Source organism: Salmo salar, chromosome 24 (genome assembly GCF_965601325.2).
Source record: "Salmo salar chromosome 24, fSalSal1, whole genome shotgun sequence".
Lineage (NCBI taxonomy): Eukaryota > Metazoa > Chordata > Actinopteri > Salmoniformes > Salmonidae > Salmo > Salmo salar.
In genome coordinates, this window is record NC_138314.1 from 46,442,746 (window position 1) to 46,465,000 (window position 22,255).

The window sequence follows — 22,255 nt, forward strand, 5'->3', positions numbered from 1 at the left end:
GTCTCTCGGTCGACATGCAGGGTTACTACGTCTCTCGGTCGACATGCAGGGTGACTACGTCTCTCGGGTCGACATGCAGGGTAACTACGTCTCCCGGGACGACATGCAGAGTAACTACGTCTCTCGGTCGACATGCAGGGTGACTACGTCTCCCGGTCGACATGCAGGGTAACTACGTCTCTCGGTCGACATGCAGGGTAACTACGTCTCCCGGGACGACATGCAGAGTAACTACGTCTCTCGGTCGACATGCAGGGTAACTACGTCTCTCGGTCGACATGCAGGGTAACTACGTCTCTCGGTCGACATGCAGGGTAACTACGTCTCTCGGTCGACATGCAGGGTAACTACGTCTCCCGGGACGACATGCAGGGTAACTACGTCTCCCGGGACGACATGCAGAGTAACTACGTCTCTCGGTCGACATGCAGGGTGACTACGTCTCCCGGTCGACATGCAGGGTAACTACGTCTCTCGGTCGACATGCAGGGTAACTACGTCTCTCGGTCGACATGCAGGGTAACTACGTCTCTCGGTCGACATGCAGGGTAACTACGTCTCTCGGTCGACATGCAGGGTAACTACGTCTCTCGGTCGACATGCAGGGTAACTACGTCTCTCGGTCGACATGCAGGGTAACTACGTCTCCCGGTCGACATGCAGGGTAACTACGTCTCCCGGTCGACATGCAGGGTAACTACGTCTCTCGGTCGACATGCAGGGTAACTACGTCTCCCGGTCGACATGCAGGGTAACTACGTCTCTCGGTCGACATGCAGGGTAACTACGTCTCTCGGTCGACATGCAGGGTAACTACGTCTCCCGGTCGACATGCAGGGTAACTACGTCTCTCGGTCGACATGCAGGGTAACTACGTCTCCCGGTCGACATGCAGGGTAACTACGTCTCTCGGTCGACATGCAGGGTAACTACGTCTCTCGGTCGACATGCAGGGTAACTACGTCTCCCGGTCGACATGCAGGGTAACTACGTCTCCCGGTCGACATGCAGGGTAACTACGTCTCTCGGTCGACATGCAGGGTAACTACGTCTCTCGGTCGACATGCAGGGTAACTACGTCTCTCGGTCGACATGCAGGGTAACTACGTCTCCCGGTCGACATGCAGGGTAACTACGTCTCTCGGTCGACATGCAGGGTAACTACGTCTCTCGGTCGACATGCAGGGTAACTACGTCTCTCGGTCGACATGCAGGGTAACTACGTCTCTCGGTCGACATGCAGGGTAACTACGTCTCTCGGTCGACATGCAGGGTTACTACGTCTCTCGGTCGACATGCAGGGTAACTACGTCTCTCGGTCGACATGCAGGGTAACTACGTCTCCCGGTCGACATGCAGGGTAACTACGTCTCCCGGTCGACATGCAGGGTAACTACGTCTCCCGGTCGACATGCAGGGTAACTACGTCTCCCGGTCGACATGCAGGGTAACTACGTCTCTCGGTCGACATGCAGGGTAACTACGTCTCTCGGTCGACATGCAGGGTAACTACGTCTCTCGGTCGACATGCAGGGTAACTACGTCTCCCGGTCGACATGCAGGGTAACTACGTCTCCCGGTCGACATGCAGGGTAACTACGTCTCTCGGTCGACATGCAGGGTAACTACGTCTCTCGGTCGACATGCAGGGTAACTACGACTCTCGGTCGACATGCAGGGTAACTACGTCTCCCGGTCGACATGCAGGGTAACTACGTCTCTCGGTCGACATGCAGGGTAACTACGTCTCTCGGTCGACATGCAGGGTAACTACGTCTCTCGGTCGACATGCAGGGTAACTACGTCTCTCGGTCGACATGCAGGGTTACTACGTCTCTCGGTCGACATGCAGGGTAACTACGTCTCTCGGTCGACATGCAGGGTAACTACGTCTCTCGGTCGACATGCAGGGTAACTACGTCTCCCGGTCGACATGCAGGGTAACTACGTCTCCCGGTCGACATGCAGGGTAACTACGTCTCTCGGTCGACATGCAGGGTAACTACGTCTCTCGGCTCGACATGCAGGGTAACTACGTCTCTCGGTCGACATGCAGGGTAACTACGTCTCCCGGTCGACATGCAGGGTAACTACGTCTCCCGGTCGACATGCAGGGTAACTACGTCTCTCGGTCGACATGCAGGGTTACTACGTCTCTCGGTCGACATGCAGGGTAACTACGTCTCTCGGTCGACATGCAGGGTAACTACGTCTCTCGGTCGACATGCAGGGTAACTACGTCTCTCGGTCGACATGCAGGGTAACTACGTCTCTCGGTCGACATGCAGGGTTACTACGTCTCTCGGTCGACATGCAGGGTAACTACGACTCTCGGTCGACATGCAGGGTAACTACGTCTCTCGGTCGACATGCAGGGTAACTACGTCTCCCGGTCGACATGCAGGGTTACTACGTCTCTCGGTCGACATGCAGGGTAACTACGTCTCCCGGTCGACATGCAGGGTAACTACGTCTCCCGGTCGACATGCAGGGTAACTACGTCTCCCGGTCGACATGCAGGGTAACTACGTCTCCCGGTCGACATGCAGGGTTACTACGTCTCTCGGTCGACATGCAGGGTTACTACGTCTCTCGGTCGACATGCAGGGTAACTACGTCTCTCGGTCGACATGCAGGGTAACTACGTCTCTCGGTCGACATGCAGGGTAACTACGTCTCTTGGAAGTATTCGATTTTTGTGATTGATTTGATCAGGGAGACAATATTACCTACTGTATGGTACATCGAAATTATCAATGATCAAACACAAAACCTAAAGTCTTTCTTCTCTTATAACCATCATTATTATGACAAAGAGAAAGTGGGAGTGAGGGAGGGAGAGACAGATAGAGAGAGACCGAGAGAGAGAGAGACTGAGAGGGGGGGACAGAGAGAGAGAGGTGGGGAGACAGAGAGACAGCGAGAGAATGGGGGGAAAGACAGAGACAGAGAGAGAGGGGTGGGACAGAGAGAGAGAGATGGGGAGACAGAGAGACAGCGAGAGAAGGGGGGGAAAGACAGAGACAGAGAGAGAGGGGGGGGACAGAGAGAGAGAGGTGGGGAGACAGAGAGACAGCGAGAGAAGGGGGGGAAAGACAGAGACAGAGAGAGAGGGGGGGGACAGAGAGAGAGAGGTGGGGAGACAGAGAGACAGCGAGAGAAGGGGGGGAAAGACAGAGACAGAGAGAGAGGGGGGAGACAGAGAGAGAGAGGTGGGGAGACAGAGAGACAGCGAGAGAAGGGGGGGAAAGACAGAGACAGAGAGAGGGGGGGGAGACAGAGAGACAGCGAGAGAAGGGGGGGAAAGACAGAGACAGAGGGGGGGGACAGAGAGAGAGAGGTGGGGAGACAGAGAGACAGCGAGAGAAGGGGGGGAAAGACAGAGACAGAGACAGAGGGGGGGAGACAGAGAGAGAGAGGTGGGGAGACAGAGAGACAGCGAGAGAAGGGGGAGAAAGACAGAGACAGAGAGAGGGGGGGGAGACAGAGAGACAGCGAGAGTGTGTCTCCCTCACCTCAAGACCATAGGCTGCAGGGCCTGTGAGGCCAGCCTCTCAAACATCCTCTGCAGCGGCGGGTGTAAGGGATGTTCCTCGTCTCCCAGGGCCAGGCTGCAGCGCTGCAGTAGTCTGCTGTGTAGACCTGCTTCACACAGTATCTGCTGGTTTCTCTCACTGTGGACCAGCAGCTGCAGGATGTTAGCTACTGCTAGCTGGAGGTCCTGGGCATGCTGGGTAGGGAGGGTTAAGATTTATTTCTCTAGACTAGTGTTGTTGAGATTCAGCTGAACAAGGAAGATACTCAGACATTCAGAGATATTCAGTTCTTAGCAGGAAATGGAACTCTTGTACAAGGAGAGCCGAACAAGGTTTGGTCCTCATTCACCTCAGTTGAGACTAAAGAGGAAGTAAACTTTATTCCATTGTACCGACTAGCATCACTGAGAGAAAGTCCTTTTTTCCCCCAGGAGAAAACAGGAAGATATTCATTCAATCGTTCATCCTGAAGCCAGGACACAGGAAGTGGGTGTGCCTTCCTGTTGTTTACTTACCTCTGGTTGGCTGTCGGAGCTGACGGAGGCCAGCAGGTCCAGCATGGCCAGCACAGCCCCCGGGTGGATGACCACCGAGTCTGACGAGGAGGAGGAGGAAGAGTTGGCCAGGTGTAGTTTCAGGTTGAGGTCTGTTAGGGCTCTGACGCCCGCAGGGGGTCCCGATGTGCCCTGGTAGCCGTGCCTGTCGGGTTGTTGACAGTTAGTGGAACATGAAACCCTGGATGGTTCTATTGGGAACTATCCACATAAAGAGTTACCAAAACATTGTGGGGTTAAATCCAAATTAAAGCAGGACATATATTATAATCTCTCCTTACAAAGGGATTATGATCTGAGATTTTCACCCAAATGTTGATTCATGTGCACTGCCTCCGTTAAATAAAAGCGGGAAGAGATGAAACACGGATGAGGTTAAAGGTCAGCCAGTTTAGAGATGAAACACAGGAGAGGTTAAAGGTCAGTCAGTTTAGAGATGAAACACAGGAGAGGTTAAAGGTCAGCCAGTATAGAGATGAAACACAGGAGAGGTTAAAGGTCAGTCAGTTTAGAGATGAAACACAGGAGAGGTTAAAGGTCAGCCAGTTTAGAGATGAAACACAGGAGAGGTTAAAGGTCAGTCAGTTTAGAGATGAAACACAGGAGAGGTTAAAGGTCAGCCAGTTTAGAGATGAAACACAGGAGAGGTTAAAGGTCAGTCAGTTTAGAGTTCATCTGTAGACGACTAACTGGATTAGAATTAGATGCTCACTTCACAGATCCCTGTCTTTACGGCCCCCTGTCTGAACGGCCCCCTGTCTGAGCGGCCCCCTGTCTGAACGGCTCCCTGTCTGAACGGCTCCCTGTCTGAACGGCTCCCTGTCTGAACGGCTCCCTGTCTGAACGGCTCCCTGTCTGAGCGGCCCCCTGTCTGAATGGCCCCCTGTCTGAGCGGCCCCCTGTCTGAACGGCTCCCTGTCTGAACGGCTCCCTGTCTGAACGGCTCCCTGTCTGAACGGCCCCCTGTCTGAACGGCTCCGTGAATATTATGGTCATCAGTGACTGCAGACTGACTGACTGATTGACTGCAGACTGACTCATTTACTGCAGACTGACTCATTTACTGCAGACTGACTCATTTACTGCAGACTGACTCATTTACTGCAGACTGGGTCATTTACTGCAGACTGACTCATTTACTGCAGACTGACTCATTTACTGCAGACTGACTCATTTACTGCAGACTGACTGCTGACTGACTGACTGACTGACTGCTGACTGACTGCAGACTGACTGACTGACTGCAGACTAACTGCAGACTGACTGACTGACTGCAGACTGACTGACTGACTGCAGACTGACTGACTGACTGCAGACTGACTGCAGACTGACTGACTGACTGATTTTGTATTTACTTGCATCCTCAACAACTACTCATTGTTATCTGTAGATTCGTCAGTTGATGATCAGTGAGAAAATGATTTTAGCCTTGAACACGGCCTCTCTATTTCCTTACTTTGGAAAACCAGAGATGTTTTCAGCAAGGAGAGGAAAGCAGAGAGGAGGAGAGGAGGGAGGAGAGGAGGAGGAGAGGAGTGCAGGGAGAAGAGGAGAGCGGAGAGGAGAGAAGAGCAAGGAGGAGTGGAGAGCAGAGAGGAGGAGAGGAGAGCAAGGAGGAAGAGAGTAGAGAGGAGAGCAGAGAGGAGGAGAGGAGAGAGAAGAGGAGAGGAGGGAGGAGGAGAGCAGAGAGGAGGAGAGGAGGAGGAGAGGAGAGCAGGGAGAAGAGGAGAGGAGAGAGAAGAGCGGAGAGGAGAGAGAAGAGCGGAGAGGAGGAGAGGAGAGCAGAGAGGAGGAGAGGAGAGCGAGGAGAAAGGAGGAGAGGAGAGGAGAGCAAGGAGGAGGAGAGGAGAGGAGGAGAGCAGAGAGGAGGAGAGCAGAGAGGAGGAGAGAGAAGAGAAGAGGAGGAGAGGAGGAGAGCAGAGAGGAGAGGAGAAGAGGAGAGAGAAGAGGAGAGGAGAGCAGACAAGAGCAGAGAGGAGAAGAGCAGAGAGGAGAGGAGGTGAGGAGAGCAGAGAGGAGAGGGGGAATGTAGAGGGCTCAAAGGAAGGAAATGAAGGTGTCAGCAGAACTAGCAGAGAGAGAGGCAGCGCAGACAGAGAAAAAAGAGAGAGAAAGATGAGAGAGAGAAAAAAATGAGAGGAGAGAGAACGAGAGGAGAATAATTCACATAATTTGGTGCTTTAGAGAGGGAGTAGAGGCTCAGAGCAGCATGACATAGCAGCAATAGCTGACATAGGGGAAGGAAAGGAGTGGAGAGCAGCAGGGAGAGGGGAGGAGGAAGAGGAGGAGGAGGAAGAGGAGAAGTGCAGAGTGCAGTAGCTACCTCTTCCTGGCGAGTGCTGGCGTGCCCCAGGGGGAAGGGAGGGAGGTCTCGTGAGTCAGGCAGGGGGGAACCTGCTCCGAACGACTGAACACAGCACACACACACACACAGCCAGGTGGGCACACACACACACACACACACACACACACACACACACACACACACACACACACACACACACACACACACACACACACACACACACACACACACACACACACACAGCCAGGTGGGCACACACACACAGCCAGGTGGGCACACACACACAGCCAGACACACACACACACAGCCAGGCAGGCACACACACACACACAGCCAGGCAGGCACACACACACACACACAGCCAGGCACACACACACACGCAGCCACACACACACAGCCAGGCAGGCACACACACACAGCCAGGCACACACACACAGCCAGGCACACACACACACACACACAGCCAGGCACACACACACACACACAGCCAGGCACACACACACACAGCCAGGCACACACACACAGCCAGGCAGGCGCAAAGGTTAAAGGAGAGAGAGAAAGAGAGAAGAGACGAAGGAGGGAAGCTGTTAGTTAGAAGGCTGAAAGAGAAGAGAGCTCAGTGTACAGCTAGCACGCTACCAGGAGGCTAATGCTACCGCACGCTACCAGGAGGCTAATGCTACCGCACGCTACCAGGAGGCTAATGCTACAGCACGCTACCAGGAGGCTACTGCTACAGCACGCTACCAGGAGGCTACTGCTACAGCACGCTACCAGGAGGCTACTGCTACAGCACGCTACCAGGAGGCTACTGCTACAGCACGCTACCAGGAGGCTAATGCTACAGCACGCTACTGCTACAGCACGCTACCAGGAGGCTAATGCTACAGCACGCTACTGCTACAGCACGCTACCAGGAGGCTAATCCTACAGCACGCTACCAGGAGGCTACTGCTACAGTACGCTACCAGGAGGCTAATGCTACAGTATGCTACCAGGAGGCTAATGCTACAGTATGCTACCAGGAGGCTAATGCTACAGCACGCTACCAGGAGGCTAATGCTACAGCACGCTACCAGGAGGCTAATGCTACAGCTACACTCATGTGTACGTTACACTACAACAGTGTGGTAGAAAGGCTCTCCATTCACAAGGCAGCATAGCCAAGTCACGACTGCACAACTGCCATGTGCTGTATTGAGGTATGACTTGTTTGTCTCAGAAGAGATCGATTGATAGGAAGTCAGTATGGAAAAGTGCACTATAGACTACTGGAGAATTGTTTGGTAGTAGCTTTGAATATGTTTGTCCAAAACCACCCTTCATTTCTAGGGTTTGAGGAACCCTATTTGGTGATAGCCCTGGTTTGGTTTCAGTAAGTACCTGAAATGAATGGTAATGTTACTGTAATCTTCAGTAATTGACTGAGTCTGTTTCAGTGAGTAACTGACAGTAGCCGAGGTACCTGTCGAAGGAGTCGGTGGCCATCTTGTACAGGTATATGAAGAGTTTGCTGCAGTGTTTGAGGGTAGGGCAGACACCGTCTCCAGCCCCTGCTCCGGCTGCAACCCCATCGTCCTCCAGCAGCCTCAAGAAGGGCTGGGCGTTGGAGGGGAACACCCCCGTGGGTCCAACCTTCTTGGCTTCTGAGAAACAACCCAGAAGCCTGGAGGTGGTGGGGTATGGCTCAATCAATCAATCAAGATCAATCAATCAATCAAATGTATTTAGCTTTACATTGTCATCACTTAGCAGACACTCGTATCCAAAGTTGATAAGCAAACAGTCATTGCAATTTATTAAACCCTTTTAACATCAACAGTTGTCACAACAGCAGTGTCTGTCTGTCTGTCTGTCTGTCTGTCTGTCTGTCTGTCTGTCTGTCTGTCTGTCTGTCTGTCTGTCTGTCTGTCTGTCTGTCTGTCTGGCTGTCTGTCTGTCTGTCTGTCTGTCTGTCAGACACAAATAAGGCCTCACCTCAATTGGCTGACCTAGCTACAATCACAAATGACAGCATTCAATGTTTTCCTTTGGGTGGTTGGTCAAATTCTGGGTCGAATGTGAAAACAAACCTGAAAAGCTAAAACCAGAATGAGCGATTTATCCAACGTCCTTTACCTGACGGCGTCTGCCAGTTTTTCGTACTGGATCTCCGTCCTGAAGAAGTGTGAGTTGGCTGGTTCGTACCGCATGGCAGCGGTCAGCGTGCAGAAGACTGTGTGCAGGAGTTCAAACACCTGGTTCTGATTGGCCCTCTCCCATCCGTGACGTGGCGGCTGGCAGAGCGAGCGCTCCATGGCAACGAGTAGGGACGTGACGTACACGAAGCCGCCAACCTTCCGGAAGACAGTCCGCGTGCGGTGGCTCTCTCTCAGCACGGCCAGGAGAGCCTGAGAGGACAACAGATCAATGTTGTTATAAAATAGACATAGGATGTTGAGTCCCACAGTTTTGGGACAACGTAGTGTGGGGCTGGAACAAAAAAGGCCCCCAAAAGAGATTGGCCAGTAGAGACAGACAGAGTAGAGATTGGCCAGTAGAGACAGACTGAGTAGAGATTGGCCAGTAGAGACAGACAGAGTAGAGATTGGCCAGTAGAGACAGAGTAGCGATCGGCTAGTAGAGATTGGCCAGTAGAGACAGACAGAGTAGAGATTGGCCAGTAGAGACAGAGTAGAGATTGGCCAGTAGAGACAGACTGAGTAGAGATTGGCCAGTAGAGACAGACAGAGTAGAGATTGGCCAGTAGAGACAGACAGAGTAGAGATTGGCCAGTAGAGACAGAGTAGAGATCGGCTAGTAGAGATTGGCCAGTAGACAGACAGAGTAGAGATTGGCCAGTAGAGACAGAGTAGAGATTGGCCAGTAGAGACAGACAGAGTAGAGATTGGCCAGTAGAGACAGACAGAGTAGAGATTGGCCAGTAGAGACAGACAGAGTAGAGATTGGCCAGTAGAGACAGACAGAGTAGAGATTGGCCAGTAGAGACAGACAGAGTAGAGATTGGCCAGTAGAGACAGACAGAGTAGAGATTGGCCAGTAGAGATTGGCCAGTAGAGACAGACAGAGTAGAGATTGGCCAGTAGAGACAGACAGAGTAGAGATTGGCCAGTAGAGACAGACAGAGTAGAGATTGGCCAGTAGAGACAGACAGAGTAGAGATTGGCCAGTAGAGACAGACAGAGTAGAGATTGGCCAGTAGAGATTGGCCAGTAGAGACAGACAAAGTAGAGATTGGCCAGTAGAGACAGACAGAGTAGACAGACATAGGAAGTGTAGGGAAGGACATCTCTGAGCCATATTATGCCTGTCTCTATGCACTGTAGAGGTGTCCAGTGTTTCCTCAGGAATCCCCTGGGTGGGTTAACTCAGTGGGGGTCAGCTCAGATAGCATATGAACTGTACAGGTCATTGGGGCTGAAATGGATTTTGGGGAATCCCATCCTGCTGACCAACAGATTCCTGCTCCTTCATCCTGGACCCCTTCTACAGCCCAGGAGGTGTCTACCAGATAAACAACAGCCGGCTCTGGTCCATCGGGCCCCGCCACCCTTCTGTCCTCCAGGGGTATTTTAAACCACTCGAGGCGAAAGAATGGCCAGACCTCCCCAGCTGTTTGACCAGCTGTCAGTATAGGCAGCTCTATGGTGAGAAACATCTCGGTTCTCAAGGCAAAAACCCTGTTCTACCCAGGAGTACGAGTACAGGACAGAACAAGGCTGCTTCTGACTGTACTACCCAGGAGTACGAGTACAGGACAGAACAAGGCTGCTTCCGACTGTACTACCCAGGAGTACGAGTACAGGACATAACAAGGCTGCTTCTGACTGTACTACCCAGGAGTACGAGTACAGGACAGAACAAGGCTGCTTCTGACTGTACTACCCAGGAGTACGAGTACAGGACAGAACAAGGCTGCTTCTGACTGTTTTACCCAGGAGTACGAGTACAGGACAGAACAAGGCTGCTTCTGACTGTACTACCCAGGAGTACGAGTACAGGACAGAACAAGGCTGCTTCTGACTGTTCTACCCAGGAGTACGAGTACAGGACAGAACAAGGCTGCTTCTGACTGTTTTACCCAGGAGTACGAGTACAGGACAGAACAAGGCTGCTTCTGACTGTTCTACCCAGGAGTACGAGTACAGGACAGAACAAGGCTGCTTCCGACTGTACTACCCAGGAGTACGAGTACAGGACAGAACAAGGCTGCTTCCGACTGTACTACCCAGGAGTACGAGTACAGGACAGAACAAGGCTGCTTCTGACTGTTCTACCCAGGAGTACGAGTACAGGACAGAACAAGGCTGCTTCTGACTGTTCTACCCAGGAGTACGAGTACAGGACAGAACAAGGCTGCTTCCGACTGTTCAACAACAGATGCCCGGAGCTGACACAGTCGTAGTCCATGTGGGGTCAAATGACATCAGGAGGGCTAGGAACATTTAAAACATTTATTTTAAAGAACTGATTCTAGCACCGGGGTGGCTGGGTAGCCTAGTGGTTAGAGTGTTGGACTAGTAACTGAAAGGTTGCAAGTTCAAATCCCCGAGCTGACAAGGTACAAATCTGTTGTTCTGCCCCTGAACAAGGCAGTTAACCCCACTGTTCCTAGTCCGTCATTGAAAATAATAATTTGCTCTTAACTGACTTGCCTAGTTAAAAAAAAAAGGTTAAATAAATAAATATAAAAATTGAAAGATTCCAAAAAGCGTCCAACCATTTCAGGTCCAGTACCATCGTTGGGCCGCGGGTGTGAAAGATTCAGCAGACTGCTGGCATTACACATCTGGCTAAAAGACTACTGTAGCTCCGCTGGAGTCACTTTTATTGATAACTTTGACAAACTTCTGGAAACAGAAGATACTCTACAGGAATGACGGAGTCCATCCAAATCATCTTGGACTCTGTCCACACATTTAAAGGCTGTGTTAAGACTCCTCAATGACCCAAGACCAGCTCAATTAATCCCGACCATGATGAAGGCCTCTCTTAAATTGCATATTCAACAACTTACTTTTTTTTGTTTTAACTGAAGTTGGGATTAATAAGGCCTATTTCTTCTCAGCTACATTTATGCCTTAACTAGATTATGGGGATATTTTATATATGAATGCTTCCGCTCAGTGTTTGAGATCAATTGACACCCTTTACCATGGCACTTCGAGATGTATTTTAAACTGCAAAACCCTTACGCACCACTGCACTTTGTATACCAGGGTTGGCTGGCCTTCTCTAGTCACTCGTAGGCTCAGTCACTGGTATACTTTTATTTACAAAGCCCTTTTGGGTTTATTACCGTTTTATTTGGGCTTTTTTATTGTTCAGAAATGTGCTGGGTCGTCTCTTCGTTCGCGGGACTTTATCCTGCTAGCTGTTCCAAATGTCCGAACTGAATTTGGTAAAAGGGCTTTTATGTACTCTGCCCCATCGTCTTGGAACGCCTTACAAAATACTTGTAAACTGGAAGAACTTGTCCTGATTGGTGTTTTTAAATCACTGATGAAGGATTTAGAGGCTGATTCCCTGACCTGTCAATGTTTTTAATTTGCTGTTTTATGATTTTGTTCTTTGTTCTTGTGAATTCTATGTTTTTTTACTAGATTACTTGTAGTGATTCATGTTGTCTGTCTGTAATTTTTGTAATGACTTGGTGCTGCCTATCTTGGCCAGGACGCTCTTGAAAAAGAGATATCAAATCTCAATAAGCCCTTCCTGGTTAAATAAAGGTTAAATAAATAAAAAATGAATTAAATAGAATTGTGACAATGACTTGTCATAATGCTGCATCAAATGTACATTATCCCAGTGGTGTTGGCAGACACAATGTACAGTTGAAGTGGAAGTTTACATACACTTAGGTTGGAGTCATTAAAACTCGTTTTTCAACCACTCCACAAATGTCTTGTTAACAAACTATAGTTTTGGCAAGTCGGTTAGGACATCTACTTTGTATATGACACAAGTAATTTTTCCAACAATTGTTTACAGACAGATTATTTCACTTATAATTCACTGTATCACAATTCCAGTGGGTCAGAAGTTTACATACACTAAGTTGACTGTGCCTTTAAACAGCTTGGAAAATTCCAGAAAATGATGTCATGGCTTTAGAAGCTTCTGATAGGCTAATTGACATGATTTAAGTCAATTGGAGGTGTACCTGTGGATGTATATGGAAAAATCAAAAGAAATCAGACTTCAGAAAACAAATTGTAGACCTCCACAAGTCTGGTTCATCCTTGGGAGCAATTTCCAAATGGCTGAAGGTACCACGTTCATCTGTACAAACAATAGTACGCAAGTATAAACACCATGGGACCACGCAGCTGTCATACCGCTCAGGAAGGAGACACATTCTGTCTCCGAGATATGAACGGACTTTGGTGCAAAAAGTGAAAATCAATCCCAGAACAACAGCAAAGGACCTTGTGAAGGTGCTGGAGGAAACAGGTACAAAAGTATCTATATCCACAGTAAAACGAGTCCTATATCGACATAACCTGAAAGGCCGCTCAGCAAGGAAGAAGCCACTGCTCCAAAACCGCCATAAAAAAGCCAGACTACGGTTTGCCACTGCACATGGGGACAAAGATCGTATTTTTTGGAGAAATGTCCTCTGGTCTGATGAAACAAAAATAGAACTGTTTGGCCATAATGACCATCGTTATGTTTGGAGGAAGAAGGGGGAGGCTTGCAAGCCGAAGAACACCATCCCAACCGTGAAGCACGGGGGTGGCAGGATCATGTTGTGGGGGTGCTTTGCTGCAGGAGGGACTGGTGCACTTCACAAAATAGATGGCATCATGAGCGAGGAAAATTATGTAGATATATTGAAGCAACATCTCAAGACATCAGTCAGGAAGTTAAAGCTTGGTCGCAAATGGGTCTTCCAAATGGACAATGACCCCAAGCATACTTCCAAAGTTGTGGCAAAATGGCTTAAGGACAACAAAGTCAAGGTATTGGAGTGGCCATCACAAAGCCCTGACCTCAATCCTTTAGAAAATTTGTGGGCAGAACTGAAAAAGTGTGTGCGAGCAAGGAGGCCTACAAACCTGACTCAGTGTGGCCCAGTCTGTTCCTCGCTCATCTTAAAACGGCACCGACCCCCACATGTGTAGGTGTGTGTCTCACCTGTAGTATGTCTGGTGTACATGTGTAGGTGTGTATCTCACCTGTAGTATGTCTGGTGTACATGTGTAGGTGTGTATCTCACCTGTAGTATGTCTGGTGTACATGTGTAGGTGTGTGTGTAGGTGTCTCACCTGTAGTATGTCTGTTTTGAGCTGTAGCTCCGTCGACGGGGCAGAGTGCATCAGACCCAGTAATGTTCCCATGTCATCATCTCCACTAGAGGACAGAACCAGCTGCTGGATGATCATCAGAGCATGTTCCCTACACTGATCATACTTCACTATGTTGTGGACACAACGCGCACCTCCAAACTCTCTGAACAGACCTGGAGGGGGGAGACAGAGAGGAGACAAGGGGGTGAGAGGAGAGAGGAGACAGAGAGGAGACGAGGGGGTGAGAGGAGACAGAGAGGAGACAGAGAGGAGACAGAGAAGAGGACGAGGGGGTGAGAGGAGAGGAGACAGAGAGGAGACGAGGGGGTGAGAGGAAAGAGTAGACAGAGAGGAGACGAGGGGGTGAGAGGAGACGAGGCGGTGAGAGGAGAGGAGACAGAGATTAAACTCTTGACTTTATTCACCTATCACACAGACTCTCCCTCACACACATCTCTATTGACTCTTCAGATGGAGAACACAAAGTCATCACTTTATAGTCTCACATCCATTACCTTTCCTTCCTCAGAGAGAGCGAGGAGAGAGAGAGAGAGAGCGAGGAGAGAGAGAGAGAGCGAGGAGAGAGAGAGAGCGAGGAGAGAGAGAGACCGAGAGAAAGTACGAGGAGAGAGGGAGAGAGGAGAGAGAGAGAGAGCGAGGAGAGAGGGAGAGAGCGAGGAGAGAGGGACAGAGGAGAGAGAGAGAGCGAGGAGAGAGGGACAGAGGAGAGAGAGAGCGCGAGGAGAGAGGGACAGAGGAGAGAGAGAGAGTGAGGAGAGAGAGAGCGAGAAGAGAGAGCGAGGAGAGAGAGAGAGCGAGGAGAGCGAGAGCAAGGAGAGAGAGAGAGAGCGAGGAGAGAGAGAGAGCGAGGAGAGAGAGAGAGCAAGGAGAGAGAGAGAGCGAGGAGAGCGAGAGCAAGGAGAGAGAGAGAGCGAGGAGAGAGAGAGAGCGAGGAGAGAGAGAGAACAAGGAGAGAGAGAGAGAGAGGAGAGAGAGCGAGGAGAGCGAGAGCAAGGAGAGAGAGAGAGCGAGGAGAGAGAGAGAGCGAGGAGAGAGAGAGAGCAAGGAGAGAGAGAGAGAGAGAGAGAGAGAGAGAGAGAGAGAGAGAGAGAGGAGACTGCTGAATAAATATATGATGGACGTGACTTTGCATTTCTAAGGTAAGGAATCCATATAGGCGGCCACTCAAGATAAACGAAGAGTGTTTTTCTATCCAGTGTCACATGATACAGGAGTGACCGCAGAAGTGAAACCAGCGAGCCTGTCGGCCTGATCCCTGGAGAATACTAAACACTTCCTCTATCTAGACAGAGACAGAGAGACAGAGACAGAGAGAGAGACACAGACAGAGAGAGAGACAAAGAGAGAGAGAGACAGACAGAGACAGAGAGACACAGAGAGACACAGAGAGAGAGAGAGAGACAGACAGAGAGACAGACAGACAGAGAGAGACAGACAGAGAGAGAGAGACAGACAGAGAGAGAGAGAGAGACAGACAGAGAGAGAGAGAGAGACAGGGACAAAGCAAGAAGAGCATTCTATGCCATTAAAAGGAACATTAAATCAAATTTATAATTACAATTTGTCTGAAAATGTTCCAATCAGTTATAGAACCAATTGCTCTATATGGCAGTGAAGTATGGAGTCCACTGTCTAACAATGAATTTACCAAATGGGACAAACATCCAATCGAAAGACTGCATGCAGAGTTTTGCCAGACTGTTTTTATGTGTGTGCGGCGGTCTTGGATGGTTGAGGGGCAGCTCTTGGGGAACTGTGGGGGAGAGTCTTGGTGAAAAATTATAAAAAGAAGAACTCCAAATAAAGAATGTGGATCAGAATTGGGCCGATACCCCCCTCCTCATTAGAATAGACAAAAGAGCCATCAGATTTTACAACCATCTAAAAACAAATGACCCAAAAAACATTCCATCACACAGCTCTACAACGTCAAGAGATGAAACCAGAGAAGAGTCCCCTCAGCCAGCTGGTTCTGAGGCTCAGTTCACTAACCCAAACCAACACTCAGGACAGCACTCAGCCAGCTGGTTCTGAGGCTCAGTTCACTAACCCAAACCAACCCCATAGAGCCTCAGGACAGCACTCAGCCAGCTGGTTCTGAGGCTCAGTTCACTAACCCAAACCAACACTCAGGACAGCACTCAGCCAGCTGGTTCTGAGGCTCAGTTCACTAACCCAAACCAACCCCATAGAGCCTCAGGACAGCAGTCAGCCAGCTGGTTCTGAGGCTCAGTTCACTAACCCAAACCAACACTCAGGACAGCACTCAGCCAGCTGGTTCTGAGGCTCAGTTCACTAACCCAAACCAACACTCAGGACAGCACTCAGCCAGCTGGTTCTGAGGCTCAGTTCACTAACCCAAACCAACACTCAGGACAGCACTCAGCCAGCTGGTTCTGAGGCTCAGTTCACTAACCCAAACCAACACTCAGGACAGCACTCAGCCAGCTGGTTCTGAGGCTCAGTTCACTAACCCAAACCAATCCCATAGAGCCTCAGGACAGCACTCAGCCAGCTGGTTCTGAGGCTCAGTTCACTAACCCAAACCAACACTCAGGACAGCACTCAGCCAGCTGGTTCTGAGGCTCAGTTCACTAACCCAAACCAACACTCAGGACAGCACTCAGCCAGCTGGTTCTGAGGCTCAGTTCACTAACCCAAACCAACACTCAGGACAGCACTCAGCCAGCTGGTTCTGAGGCTCAGTTCACTAACCCAAACCAATCCCATAGAGCCTCAGGACAGCAGTCAGCCAGCTGGTTCTGAGGCTCAGTTCACTAACCCAAACCAATCCCATAGAGCCTCAGGACAGCACTCAGCCAGCTGGTTCTGAGGCTCAGTTCACTAACCCAAACCAATCCCATAGAGCCTCAGGACAGCAGTCAGCCAGCTGGTTCTGAGGCTCAGTTCACTAACCCAAACCAATCCCATAGAGCCTCAGGACAGCACTCAGCCAGCTGGTTCTGAGGCTCAGTTCACTAACCCAAACCAACACTCAGGACAGCACTCAGCCAGCTGGTTCTGAGGCTCAGTTCACTAACCCAAACCAACACTCAGCACAGCACTCAGCCAGCTGGTTCTGAGGCTCAGTTCACTAACCCAAACCAACACTCAGGAGAGCACTCAGCCAGCTGGTTCTGAGGCTCAGTTCACTAACCCAAACAAACCCCATAGAGCCTCAGGACAGCAGTCAGCCAGCTGGTTCTGAGGCTCAGTTCACTAACCCAAACCAACCCCATAGAGCCTCAGGACAGCACTCAGCCAGCTGGTTCTGAGGCTCAGTTCACTAACCCAAACCAACCCAATAGAGACTCAGGACAGCACTCAGCCAGCTGGTTCTGAGGCTCAGTTCACTAACCCAAACCAATCCCATAGAGCCTCAGGACAGCACTCAGCCAGCTGGTTCTGAGGCTCAGTTCACTAACCCAAACCAATCCCATAGAGCCTCAGGACAGCAGTCAGCCAGCTGGTTCTGAGGCTCAGTTCACTAACCCAAACCAATCCCATAGAGCCTCAGGACAGCACTCAGCCAGCTGGTTCTGAGGCTCAGTTCACTAACCCAAACCAACACTCAGGACAGCACTCAGCCAGCTGGTTCTGAGGCTCAGTTCACTAACCCAAACCAACACTCAGGACAGCACTCAGCCAGCTGGTTCTGAGGCTCAGTTCACTAACCCAAACCAACACTCAGGACAGCACTCAGCCAGCTGGTTCTGAGGCTCAGTTCACTAACCCAAACAAACCCCATAGAGCCTCAGGACAGCAGTCAGCCAGCTGGTTCTGAGGCTCAGTTCACTAACCCAAACCAACCCCATAGAGCCTCAGGACAGCAGTCAGCCAGCTGGTTCTGAGGCTCAGTTCACTAACCCAAACCAACCCAATAGAGCCTCAGGACAGCCCTCAGCCAGCTGGTTCTGAGGCTCAGTTCACTAACCCAAACCAATCCCATAGAGCCTCAGGACAGCACTCAGCCAGCTGGTTCTGAGGCTCAGTTCACTAACCCAAACCAATCCCATAGAGCCTCAGGACAGCAGTCAGCCAGCTGGTTCTGAGGCTCAGTTCACTAACCCAAACCAATCCCATAGAGCCTCAGGACAGCACTCAGCCAGCTGGTTCTGAGGCTCAGTTCACTAACCCAAACCAACACTCAGGACAGCACTCAGCCAGCTGGTTCTGAGGCTCAGTTCACTAACCCAAACCAACACTCAGGACAGCACTCAGCCAGCTGGTTCTGAGGCTCAGTTCACTAACCCAAACCAACACTCAGGACAGCACTCAGCCAGCTGGTTCTGAGGCTCAGTTCACTAACCCAAACCAACACTCAGGACAGCACTCAGCCAGCTGGTTCTGAGGCTCAGTTCACTAACCCAAACCAATCCCATAGAGCCTCAGGACAGCACTCAGCCAGCTGGTTCTGAGGCTCAGTTCACTAACCCAAACCAACCCCATAGAGCCTCAGGACAGCAGTCAGCCAGCTGGTTCTGAGGCTCAGTTCACTAACCCAAACCAACCCCATAGAGCCTCAGGACAGCACTCAGCCAGCTGGTTCTGAGGCTCAGTTCACTAACCCAAACAAACCCCATAGAGCCTCAGGACAGCAGTCAGCCAGCTGGTTCTGAGGCTCAGTTCACTAACCCAAACCAATCCCATAGAGCCTCAGGACAGCACTCAGCCAGCTGGTTCTGAGGCTCAGTTCACTAACCCAAACCAACACTCAGGACAGCACTCAGCCAGCTGGTTCTGAGGCTCAGTTCACTAACCCAAACCAACACTCAGGACAGCACTCAGCCAGCTGGTTCTGAGGCTCAGTTCACTAACCCAAACCAATCCCATAGAGCCTCAGGACAGCAGTCAGCCAGCTGGTTCTGAGGCTCAGTTCACTAACCCAAACCAACCCAATAGAGCCTCAGGACAGCCCTCAGCCAGCTGGTTCTGAGGCTTCAGTTCAGTGTGTGTGGTGTGTGTGTACCTGCATTGGTGTTGGAGCCTTGTAGCAGGACAGTCAGAGTCTCCATGACCAGCCAGGCCAACTGTCTCTGTTCCTCCGCTACACTGCTGCTGCAGTCACCTAGAGATAGAGAGATGGAGGGGAGACAGAAAAGGAGAGGGGGAAGACAGAGAAGGAGGAGAGAAGGAGAGGGGGAAGTGAGAGAGAAGGAGAGTGGGGAGGAGAGAGAAGGAGAGGGGGGAGGAGAGAGAAGGAGAGGGGGGAGGAGAGAGAAGGAGAGGGGGAGGAGAGAGAAGGAGAGGGGGGAGGAGAGAGAAGGAGAGGGGGGAGGAGAGGGAAGGAGAGGGGGGAGGAGAGAGAAGGAGAGGGGGGAGGAGAGAGAAGGAGAGGGGGGAGGAGAGGGAAGGAGAGGGGGGAGGAGAGAGAAGGAGAGGGGGGAGGAGAGAGAAGGAGAGGGGGGAGGAGAGAGAAGGAGAGGGGGAGGAGAGAGAAGGAGAGGGGGAGGAGAGAGAAGGAGAGGGGGGAGGAGAGGGAAGGAGAGGGGGGAGGAGAGAAGGAGAGGGGGAGGAGAGAGAAGGAGGAGAGAGAAGGAGAGGGGGAGGAGAGAGAAGGAGAGGGGGGAGGAGAGAGAAGGAGAGGGGGGAGGAGAGGGAAGGAGAGAAGGAGAGGGGGAGGAGAGAGAAGGAGAGGGGGGAGGAGAGAGAAGGAGAGGGGGGAGGAGAGGGAAGGAGGAGAGAGAAGGAGAGGGGGAGGAGAGAGAAGGAGAGGGGGGAGGAGAGAGAAGGAGAGGGGGGAGGAGAGAGAAGGAGAGGGGGGAGGAGAGGGAAGGAGAGAAGGAGAGGGGGAGGAGAGAGAAGGAGAGGGGGGAGGAGAGAAGGAGAGGGGGAGGAGAGAGAAGGAGGAGAGAGAAGGAGAGGGAGGAGAGAGAAGGAGAGGGGGGAAAGCAGAAGATCATTACCCCCCAGGTGAACCCTCTGTTCCATTATCCCCAGGTGAACCCTCTGTTCCATTACCCCCCAGATGAACCCTCTGTTCCATTACCCCCCAGGTGAACCCTCTGTTCCATTATCCCCCAGGTGAACCCTCTGTTCCATTACCCCTCAGGTGAACCCTCTGTTCCATTACCCCCCAGGTGAACCCTCTGTTCCATTACCCCCCAGGTGAACCCTCTGTTCCATTATCCCCAGGTGAACCCTCTGTTCCATTATCCCTCAGGTGAACCCTCTGTTCCATTACCCCCCAGGTGAACCCTCTGTTCCATTATCCCCCAGGTGAACCCTCTGTTCCGTTACCCCCCAGGTGAACCCTCTGTTCCATTACCCCCCAGGTGAACCCTCTGTTCCATTATCCCCAGGTGAACCCTCTGTTCCATTATCCCTCAGGTGAACCCTCTGTTCCATTACCCCCCAGGTGAACCCTCTGTTCCATTATCCCCAGGTGAACCCTCTGTTCCATTATCCCTCAGGTGAACCCTCTGTTCCATTACCCCCCAGGTGAACCCTCTGTTCCATTAACCCCCAGGTGAACCCTCTGTTCCATTATCCCCAGGTGAACCCTCTGTTCCATTATCCCCCAGGTGAACCCTCTGTTCCATTATCCCCCAGGTGAACCCTCTGTTCCATTATCCCCCAGGTGAACCCTCTGTTCCATTATCCCCCAGGTGAACCCTCTGTTCCATTACCCCCCAGATGAACCCTCTGTTCGATTATCCCCCAGGTGAACCCTCTGTTCCATTATCCCCAGGTGAACCCTCTGTTCCATTACCCCCCAGATGAACCCTCTGTTCCATTATCCCCCAGGTGAACCCTCTGTTCCATTATCCCCCAGGTGAACCCTCTGTTCCATTATCCCCCAGGTGAACTCTCTGTTCCATTACCCCCCAGGTGAACCCTCTGTTCCATTATCCCCCAGGTGAACCCTCTGTTCCATTACCCCCCAGGTGAACCCTCTGTTCCATTACCCCCCAGGTGAACTCTCTGTTCCATTATCCCCCAGGTGAACCCTCTGTTCCATTACCCCCCAGGTGAACCCTCTGTTCCATTATCCCCAGGTGAACCCTCTGTTCCATTACCCCCCAGGTGAACCCTCTGTTCCATTACCCCCCAGGTGAACCCTCTGTTCCATTACCCCCCAGGTGAACCCTCTGTTCCATTATCCCCCAGGTGAACCCTCTGTTCCATTACCCCCCAGGTGAACCCTCTGTTCCATTATCCCCCAGATGAACCCTCTGTTCCATTATCCCCAGGTGAACCCTCTGTTCCATTACCCCCCAGGTGAACCCTCTGTTCCATTATCCCCAGGTGAACCCTCTGTTCCATTACCCCCCAGGTGAACCCTCTGTTCCATTATCCCCAGGTGAACCCTCTGTTCCATTACCCCCCAGGTGAACCCTCTGTTCCATTACCCCCCAGGTGAACCCTCTATTCCATTATCCCCCAGGTGAACCCTCTGTTCCATTACCCCCCAGGTGAACCCTCTGTTCCATTACCCCCAGGTGAACCCTCTGTTCCATTACCCCCCAGGTGAACCCTCTGTTCCATTACCCCCCAGGTGAACCCTCTGTTCCATTATCCCCAGGTGAACCCTCTGTTCCATTACCCCCCAGGTGAACCCTCTGTTCCATTACCCCCCAGGTGAACCCTCTGTTCCATTATCCCCAGGTGAACCCTCTGTTCCATTACCCCCCAGGTGAACCCTCTGTTCCATTACCCCCCAGGTGAACCCTCTGTTCCATTATCCCCCAGGTGAACCCTCTGTTCCATTACCCCCCAGGTGAACCCTCTGTTCCATTACCCCCCAGGTGAACCCTCTGTTCCATTACCCCCCAGGTGAACCCTCTGTTCCATTATCCCCCAGGTGAACCCTCTGTTCCATTACCCCCCAGGTGAACCCTCTGTTCCATTACCCCCCAGGTGAACCCTCTGTTCCATTATCCCTCAGGTGAACCCTCTGTTCCATTACCCCCCAGGTGAACCCTCTGTTCCGTTACCCCTCAGGTGAACCCTCTGTTCCATTACCCCCCAGGTGAACCCTCTGTTCCGTTACCCCTCAGGTGAACCCTCTGTTCCATTACCCCCCAGGTGAACCCTCTGTTCCATTACCCCCCAGGTGAACCCTCTGTTCCATTATCCCTCAGGTGAACCCTCTGTTCCATTACCCCCAGGTGAACCCTCTGTTCCATTATCCCTCAGGTGAACCCTCTGTTCCATTATCCCCCAGGTGAACCCTCTGTTCCATTACCCCCCAGGTGAACCCTCTGTTCCATTACCCCCAGGTGAACCCTCTGTTCCATTATCCCCCAGGTGAACCCTCTGTTCCATTATCCCCCAGATGAACCCTCTGTTCCATTATCCCCCAGGTGAACCCTCTGTTCCGTTACCCCCCAGGTGAACCCTCTGTTCCATTACCCCCAGGTGAACCCTCTGTTCCATTATCCCCCAGGTGAACCCTCTGTTCCATTATCCCCCAGATGAACCCTCTGTTCCATTATCCCCCAGATGAACCCTCTGTTCCGTTACCCCCCAGGTGAACCCTCTGTTCCGTTACCCCCCAGGTGAACCCTCTGTTCCATTATCCCCCAGGTGAACCCTCTGTTCCATTAT

General features: G+C 51.6%; 1 protein-coding gene across 1 annotated transcript in view; it reads right to left on the reverse strand.

Moving 5' to 3' along the window:
- Nucleotides 1–22,255, reverse strand: part of LOC106585952 (WD repeat and FYVE domain-containing protein 3) — a 239,709-nt gene that overhangs the window by 117,927 nt on the left and 99,527 nt on the right. The window contains 7 exon segments of the mRNA XM_082968737.1: nucleotides 3,516–3,730; nucleotides 4,052–4,235; nucleotides 6,414–6,497; nucleotides 7,861–8,061; nucleotides 8,514–8,785; nucleotides 13,664–13,857; nucleotides 18,675–18,773. Coding sequence (XP_082824863.1) covers nucleotides 3,516–3,730; nucleotides 4,052–4,235; nucleotides 6,414–6,497; nucleotides 7,861–8,061; nucleotides 8,514–8,785; nucleotides 13,664–13,857; nucleotides 18,675–18,773 — 1,249 coding nt within the window.